Below are 8625 nucleotides of genomic sequence, written 5' to 3'. Positions count from 1 at the left end.
GTTACGACGACACTGGGGGGAAAAAAAGGGAGCTTTGACCATTTTTCACCATTGCAATTCCCTGATCAACATTCAGACACTCAGCAACTGACTCTCATTAGGATGGTCGCAGCATCCTGGTGTGTGTGTGTGTGTTGATCCCCTTTGGCGACCTTCTGACACGTAAAGTGACCGGGGTGACTAACTTATCAACTGCAGTGACTTAACGCCTGTGGCGAGCAAGGAAGGTGGCGAAACGGAAGGGGGGAGGGCAAAGCTCACTTAACGAATGTCTCGCTTAATGACAGAAAATGTTGGGTTGTAAGTCGAGGAGTGCCTGGATATATAGTATTTTAACACTGTAAGCCGCCCGGGGTTACCCTGTGGTGAGACAGGCGGCCAACAGAATGGCATCAAGTAAATAAATAAGATTTTACATGGCTTTGCAGCACAAAGCTGGGCGACACGGACGGAATGAAAACTACTAGGTATTTTCAGGCCAAACGTTGACCTAAAAGCTGCATTTTTTTTAGAACTTCAGATCCTGGCCTAGAAATCAACATCCGTGCAACTAGCAAGAGTTAAACATGGGCCGTGGATTCACACAGCCCAGAATCTGAACTGAAAGAGTGTTTCCTTTGCTTCACTCTGAGTGATACTGGTCAAAAGGAACTTTGGGCCGTAATGCACATCCAAGATTTGAGGGGATTAATAAAATCAAGAACAACACCAGACCGTCTCAAACGGTTGAAAGAGGCCTTAGAATAGTCTGTTGCACCAGAGACCCAAAAAAAGGAAAAAAAAAAGCCAGTTTGTTTCACCCATCCAGGGGCCACGAAAATGCTTTGGAAAAACAGCCATGATTCTCCTTTTCTATTTATTCAAGGTAGACTATCTCTGAGTTGAGAAGCTCCATTGCACCATTCTGGAAGGCACAGGGGCTATCAACAAACCTCCCTGGATATATCAATTTAAAAAACAAAACAAATCAAGAAAAAACAGTCCCACCTCTAAACAACAGCCACGATTATTCTCCATTTCTCCATTAAGCACCCAAATGGCAGAGGAATGTCACTATTCTCCTTCCCCAGAATATACAGCCCAAAAATTTGCTTTGTGGGGCGATAAACCCCTAAATTTTAACAAATTTCCAAGCTGCTAATTCCCTCCCTCAGTTCCCAGAAGGCAACCTAAATAAACGTCTTTTCTAAATCTTTTTCTTTCGCTGAACTGATTTGTTTTTCCTGACTCTTCAGCTACCATTTCAGATGGAAATTTTTTTTTGGGGGGGGGTCGAGTTTTTAGGGGGTGGGAGCACCAAGAAAACCTCCGAAACCATCAGTCCCTATTTCTGCATCTCTTCCTCAGCCTGTTCTAAGTTGCATTTTTTCCCTGGCTCCCTCCGGGATGGTGAAAACCAACAACAACATCCACAGACTGCATTGCCACAAAATGCAAGAGATACCACATTAGATACCACCCTCTCCGCCTTTTGGCGAGAGACCCAGGCCTGTAGCTTCCCTTTTTTTAACCCCCATGTCCTGAGCCGAGAGGGCGGCCAGTGGGAATGGGAAAGGGGTCAAAATGTACATTTGGGGCTGAGACATCCTGACCCACAATCTATTTTGAGTGGAGAAGCAACCAGGAAGCTAGAGAGAGGTGGATTTAAACCCTCCCCTAAGGGAGACAAGGACAGGGAGGGGGGGGGCTGGAGATGGAGGGGGCCCTGGAACGGAGGGGGGGGGAGTTGCCCTGCCCTCCCCCTTCTTTCCCCCTCCCCTCCCCCCTCCTCCTGGTTCGGAATTTGCAGAGGGTCCCTAAGTGGCGGCGCAGTCCCATTGTTCAGGAGCTGTCCGCGGTGCTGAAACACAGCTGGCCAGATCACAATTAGAAGAAAGCCGGGCGGAGGGAGGAGGGGCGAGGGAGGGGAAGGGGAGGGGGGGGCACAGCCGCCTGCCCTCGCCTCTCCCCCTTGCCAGCTCCGGCCCTAAAGGAGGCTGAGACAGGGTGGCGACCGGCGTCCAGGTCCTCCTCCAGGCCTTCCCGTGGTGCCGGAGCGCCTGCAGCCAGAGCGGGCTCGCGTCTCTGAGCATGCACAGAGGACTCTCCCCAGCTGGGAAAAAAAAAGACAGTCCACAAACCCAGCCTCTTTCTTCTCTCCCTTCTATCTTTCTCTCTCTTTCTTTCTTTCTTTCTTTCTTTCTTTCTTTCTTTCTTTCTTTCTTTCTTTCTTTCTTTCTTTCTTTCTTTCTTTCTTTCTTCCTTCCTTCCTTCCTTTCTTTCTTTCTTTCTTTCTTTCTTTCTTTCTTTCACCTACCTAACCTATCCATCTTTTTCTATCCATCGCTCTCTCTCTCATCTATTTCTATTATCTGTCTGTCTGTCTGTCTCTATCTACCATCTAAATAGCCTTCTGCTTCTGCATTTCAAGCAACTCAGGAGCCCGGCTGGGGGGCCAGAGGGGGCCATCACCAGAGTATCTTCCAGAACCCCCGGCTGAAGGACTTTGCCCCCCTCCCCAATGCACACGCGCAGTCCCAGTCTCATCTCAGCCAGAGCTGAGAAATTGGGGATCCTCCTCCTGGAGCCACTGGCTCCCACAATGCCTGGCCAGCAGGGCCCGTGGCAAAGGATGCTGGGAGCTGTAGTCATGTCGCTCTCCCTGGCCACTGAGCAGAGCTGAGCCCTCCGGAGGTCGCAAGGCCTGGCAAAGTCCTGCCTCGGCGAGGGAAGTTGGCCTCTGGCGAATTTTGGCTCCAACCAGCTGGCGGCCCTCAGCACCTCTTCCCTGGAAGACCGAGATGCTCGCCGAGGTAATATATATTGACATCTGTCGAGAAGCGTGCCCTGCTTGTGGATATCAGAAATGGCAGGATGATTTAAGAATTTGCTCCCTTCCCACAATGATCTCATCCCTAGAGGAGATGGGAAGGGGGACACGGTCTCCTTCCTGCCTTTGTGCAAACACACCAACACACACACACACACACCCGTGGTGAAAATGTGCACATGGAGACAGCAGGCACACCCACGGCAGAGTGGGCTCCGCGTTTTGCACCTTTCCTTTGTTTTATGCAAGTCAGTTTTTTAAAAAAAATAAAAATGAACAGCCTTGGCTGGACATCCAGGAGCTGAGGCAATTGGGTTATTGTAAAATAGGGGAAGGAAGGAAGGAAAGAGAGAAGAGAGGGAGGGAGGAAGGAAGGGAAGAATGAAGGAAGGAAGCCTCTGCCTGTTTATTGACAATCAACCTGCCTCCCCCCCCAAGGCTATTTCTCATGAATTTATTTTGGAAGTGAGAAAGGCTGAATTCTCACAAAAAGCTCTGCCCATCAACGACTGTGCTTGCAACCACCGCCACCCCCCTCAATCCATGGTTGGAAAACCCAGAAGAACAAAGCACCCGGTGAATCTGCTTTGTGCATCCTGGTTTTACTTTAACCCTGGTTTGTGTGGCACAAGATATGACGTAGTGGGCCTCCACGCTGCCAGTCCGGTGGGCAGGGCTTCAGACCCTGCACAACACAAGCCTCCAAAGCATCAATTGGGGCCTTTTTTTTCAAGTCACAACCATGGGCGGGGGGGGGGGTAGATTGTGAAAAAGAATCCAACGGAGTGGCTTTTTGGGAGGTGGGAGAGAGGTTGAAACAAAATAATTGCATTTTTTTTTCAGGAGGAAAAGTTCCCGGCAGGCCAGATGCAACCGAATAAGAGCTCAAGGACCAGTTGCAGCGTTGGAGTGGGGAAGCGGGCTGGGGGGGGCCCCCTGCAAAATTAATGCAACCCCTCCCCCCACCCCAACCCCACAGACCACCCACTGCTCTCTTCAAACCCAAACCTTGCGTTTGGAATTTGCTTTCCTTGCAAAGCCAGGTGCGAAAGCAGGAAGAGTGGAGGTGGGGGGGAAGAGGAGAAAAAATAATAATAAAGGAAAACAGAAGGGGGGGGTTAACAGGCCTGGTTCTGCGGGCAAGGCCTTGCAACCCCTAGCAACTGTCCCTATGGCAACAGCGCCAACAGCTTCTGCCAGGGACGGAAGCTGCCACCGTGCAAAATGGTTGACGTCACGTCAGGTCTGGAAAACCTGGATGTGGGGGCCCTCCACCCCACGCAGCTGCGTCAGCTCATGACCTACAAGGTAGGGTAGGGGGGCAAGGGACCCCCCCTTAATTTTTAAAGCTCCCCCCTTGCTTCCCAAAGCTGAACCAAGCTGCCAACCCAGAGGAGCCGTGATGCCTTTCCCTTTGCAGGGAAATTCCAGCACACCCCCCCAAAAAACTTTAATCCTAAGGCACCCCCAAAAAAGAAGCTTGTGGGTTTCCTCGATGGGGGAGGGTCTTTCCCCAAAACTAGCCAGCTTGGCGCTAGCCGAGATCACAAGAGACCCAGCTTTGCAAACCGAGATGGCAAAATTGGACGGAAGTTGGCTGCCAATACGGGTTGAGTTTCGGGGTGCGAATGTGGGTCAGCTTGGAAAAAACGACAATTCTGAATTGTTCCGAAATGTTTACTGAGACAGAGGAGGAAATCCTCGATTTGATTTGATTTGATTTTTTTTGGGGGGGTTCCACACGATAAAAAATGTGGGAATGTGGACAGGATTGTTTTGAACAAGCAAGCAGAATGCAATGACAAAATCAAAGGGTTGTTTTTTTTTTGGCAATTTAGGATTTGCTTTCCAGATTTGGGAAAAGAAAATTCTGCCTCTTATGTGTGTATGGATTTTAAGCCTTTCTCCCCCAAACCCTTTCCTATTTCTTCATGGATGGGCTCCCTTTTTTCTTCTTACATCTGTGGGGTTCAGATTATTATTATTATTATTATTATTATTATTATTATTATTATTATTATTATTATTATTATTATTATTATTATTATTATTATTATTCACACAGTCAGCCACATGTTGAGACTGGGTTTGACATTTTGTCTACTTATCGAGTCCTTACCAAGGACCCTGGGACTATTATTATTATTAAATATTATTTTATTACTATCATTTTATTATTTTTTTATTATTATTAGCTGCATAATGCTCAAGGGATTTTAGCATCTTTACGAAAGGCTCCATACCTTTGGAGAAACACTATTCTGACCCTAGTTATACAACCAGGGGACAATTACAAAGAAGTGTAATAAACACACACACACACACCGCACCCAGACACACAAAACAACAGGCAAACCCCCACCCACCCTTAAGAAAATGACGTTAAGGCTGCAGACTATTATTTCATTCGGAGATTTGAAGCAACTGATTCAACCTTAGCCCTTTTCATCTTCCACGCAGCCCTGCAGGGTAGGCTGGTTTTGTAAGGTAGGGGACTGCCGAACGTGCCATTTTAGGAACAGAAAACTGAAACGAAGCCAGGCACCGGAAATGGAGGGGTGCTTCGAAACACTGATTTTTCTGTCTTCTTTTTGTATCTCTGGTTTTTTTTTTTTTCTGTAGATCAACACCAAAATTAACAATGAACAGTATCTCCGGACTCACACCGAAATTGAGGTGCTGCTGTCGGGATTTCTCAGGTCAGGAGGATTTTTTTAAAAAAATTGTTTTTCTCAAGGCAAGGCAAGTCACTTGGTTGTTGCTGATTCAGACAATCCTTAACTTACATCCGTTTAAGTGACCGTTTGAAGTCAACACAATAACGGACTCACAAGGGCCCTTGGAGGTCTTCTAGTCCATCGGCCCTGGGAAAAAAAAAAAGGGTCCGATGACCGCTTTCCGCACTCACGACGGTTGCAGCCTTTCCCTGGTCACGTGTCCAAAATCAGTGACTGACTCATACTTATGACGGCCGCAGTGTTCCAGAGGGTTCGTGTAACAACGGGTGGTGAGAAAGGCCATTAAATGGATGGGGCAAAACTCACTTAACATCGGTCTCATTTAGCAATGGAACTTTTGGGCTGTTGTGGTCGTAACTAGAGGACGACCTGTGTAAACGGGTGAGCGGCCTCTCCCTCTTAGCGGCCAACTCGCTAGCCAAGAATTGTAGATTCGAACTGACGTTCAGCTCTGGAGGAAAAAAGCCACCGGTGAACGGGCCAAATGGCAGGCTGGAGCCTTAGGCTGCCAGTTGCCGACCCCTCGGACTCCAAAATCAATCCTGGGGAGGGGGGGTTGTTTTCCAGGTTCCCCCCCCCCCTTGTGATTTTTCTCCTCTTCTTGTTCGGTTCAATTTCTTTGAACCAACTTCTTTTAACCTCGGTTTTGGGAGCGCCCGGCTAATTGCTTTATCGATTCCCGATGGCGGAGCTGCAGCGTTCCGAAAAAGGTATTTTTAATTGTAATATTTCCTCAGCCGGCTGACTCTCGTAGGCTTTTGTCAAGGTTTATTTTTATTTTTAATCATCGAAAGCTTGGTTCGGGCCCCCCCCCCCGCCCTGTTATTCTGCCCACGCAGAAGAAGGGCAGATATAAATTAAATGTTTTCCTGGGTTGCTAATTGCCTTATCGATTGTCGATAAGGGAAGGGGGTCATTTACCAATTTGACAAGGGCCGAGTCTGGATCGGCAAGCAGGAACTTCGGGGGGGGGGGAATTTCTTTGAAAATCTGTTTTCTGTCTCTCCCCTCCCCTCACCGTTTTTTGTGATTTCCAGAGACGTCTTGATGAAAAGGCCGGAGAATATACGAGAATTTGCGGCAGGTAAAGAATTAAAATTTATTTGAACAACACCCATTGGAAGGTCTGGAAATGTCGGTGTCCAATCAACGCGTGTGCAAAACACACCAGCCTGGGCTGCCGATTGGCCGGAATCAGACTGGCACCGTGGAAAATTCCATTATTATTATTTTTTTTGGCTAGACGACTTTGTGCCTCTCCCCCAAATGTTCCCTACTTCGCCCCAAGGACAACTCTCTTCTGCCGGGATCAAATGCCCACCCGGGTCCTGGTGCTTCAGGGATGCTGCTTTAATGTGGATTATTTTGGACCCTCCCTGATTAATGCTTCCATTGGGAAGGATCCCTGGAGAGTGTGCCAAGCAAGCGTGGCTTAAAGAGAGAGAGAGAGAGAGAGAGAGAGAAAAGCAGAATCCGCTCCCAAAGTAAATAAGGTTTGAAAGAAAGGAACAAGTCTGCTTCAAATAATGAATAATAACTAGCTGATTGCTCAGGCTATGATCAATGACTGCTTAAATTCAACTTCTGAAGATTTTGCATGAAATAGGATCTTTAATGGTGATACGGCTCTCTTTTAAACTTTAAACTTCCTTCCTTCTCTTTTTTCTTTGCCTTTCTCTTTCTTTTTCTTTCTTTCTTTCTTTCTTTCTTTCTTTCTTTCTTTTTTCTTTCTTTCTTTCTTCCTTCCTCCTTTCTTCCTTCCTTCCTTCCTTCCTTCCTTCCTTCCTTCCTTCCTTCCTTCCAATTTCCAATGTGATTAAAACTCCGGATTGCTGATATCACCGCCCTGAGTCCTTCGGGAGAAGGGCGGTATACAAATAAAATTAATAAATAATAAATAAGTAAATATCTGTGGCTGCCTACACACCAGGGCTGGTCTAAAGCGTCTTTCCCTTCCCATTCGCCTTCCAGACTATTTCACCAACCCCGAGCTGCCGAAGAAGATCCAGCAACAGATGATGGAGAAGCTAAACCAGGCTACTTAGGGGCCCCCTCGGGTTGAGCTCCCGCTTTGGGGCTGCCTGAAAATTTAAACGGCCCCTTCTTCTCACAACCCCCCCCCCCCCGAATTATTATATTTCTTGGAATCTCTTTTCTTTCTTTGGTTGTCAATAAAACCAAAACATGCATGAAAATAGCTCGTTTTTTTGCACCCGGTGGGGGGAATGAAACGGGCAAGTCCAGGCACGGCTGCATCCTTACAGATAGTCCTCGGCTTAAGAACATTTCATTTAGTGACCGATCAAAACTCACAACGGCATTGAAAGCAGAGACCTAGGGCCGTTTTTCACCCTTACGATTGCCCTGTCGTCTCCGTGATCACGTGATCAACCCCAGAGGCTCGGCAACTGGCAGGCACTTACGGCAGCTGCAGCGTCCGTGTGTGTGTGTGTGTGTGTGTGTGTGTGACACGATCCCCTTCTGTGACCTTCTGACAAGCAAAGTCAAGAGGGCAAGCTGGGTTCACTTACTGACCGCATTAAAAATGGGGTAAAACTCCCTTAAGAAACGCCTCCGTTGCGGTCGTAAGCTGAGGACTGCAGGCAGCTGGCCGTGTGGCTAAGTTGCAAGCTAAAAGTCCATGGGGATTGGGAATACCCCCCCCCCACGGCCCCTCACCCCCTCAAGCCCCCATGTCACACCCAAAGGTGGCATCCTGGGCTGCCCCCTGGCCGATCCGAGGGGGCAGCCAAGACAAGCAAGGGAAGAATTTTAGCAACTTTTCTGCCTCTCCTTCCTTGCAGACCCCACCAGGAGACTCTCGGGAAACCCTCCAACTCAAGCCCCCCCCCTTTGTGTCTAGGGTGCCCACACCCGCTCTCTCCCCCCCTCCCTCCCCCAGGCCTGGCAAGCTCTCCCGACATTATCTCAGCAGTCACCTTGATAAGGTGGGACGTCAAGCTGGCCGTAATGGATGGGTCTTCCGCAGCAGGCAGAGCTCCGTGTGAATATTCATGCCCTGCTCCGCCGGAGTGCCCCAAACATACCCCCCCTCCCCAGCACCCTCACGTAGGGCTC

General features: G+C 48.5%; 1 protein-coding gene across 1 annotated transcript; it reads left to right on the top strand.

The window, feature by feature from the left end:
• The first annotated feature begins 4017 nt into the window (after nucleotides 1-4017).
• On the top strand, nucleotides 4018-8098 carry RIIAD1 (regulatory subunit of type II PKA R-subunit domain containing 1). The gene is made up of 4 exons (XM_081340780.1): nucleotides 4018-4117; nucleotides 5432-5508; nucleotides 6585-6631; nucleotides 7519-8098. The coding sequence occupies exons 1-4, from the start codon at nucleotides 4034-4036 to the stop codon at nucleotides 7590-7592; spliced, it is 282 nt and encodes a 93-aa protein (XP_081196906.1). The 5' UTR covers nucleotides 4018-4033; the 3' UTR covers nucleotides 7593-8098.
• The last annotated feature ends 527 nt before the right edge of the window (nucleotides 8099-8625 follow it).

The sequence above is a fragment of the Vipera berus genome (genome assembly GCF_964194415.1).
Source record: "Vipera berus genome assembly, chromosome: 16".
Taxonomy (NCBI): Eukaryota; Metazoa; Chordata; class Lepidosauria; order Squamata; family Viperidae; genus Vipera; species Vipera berus.
This window is presented reverse-complemented; position numbering and strand designations above follow the sequence as displayed.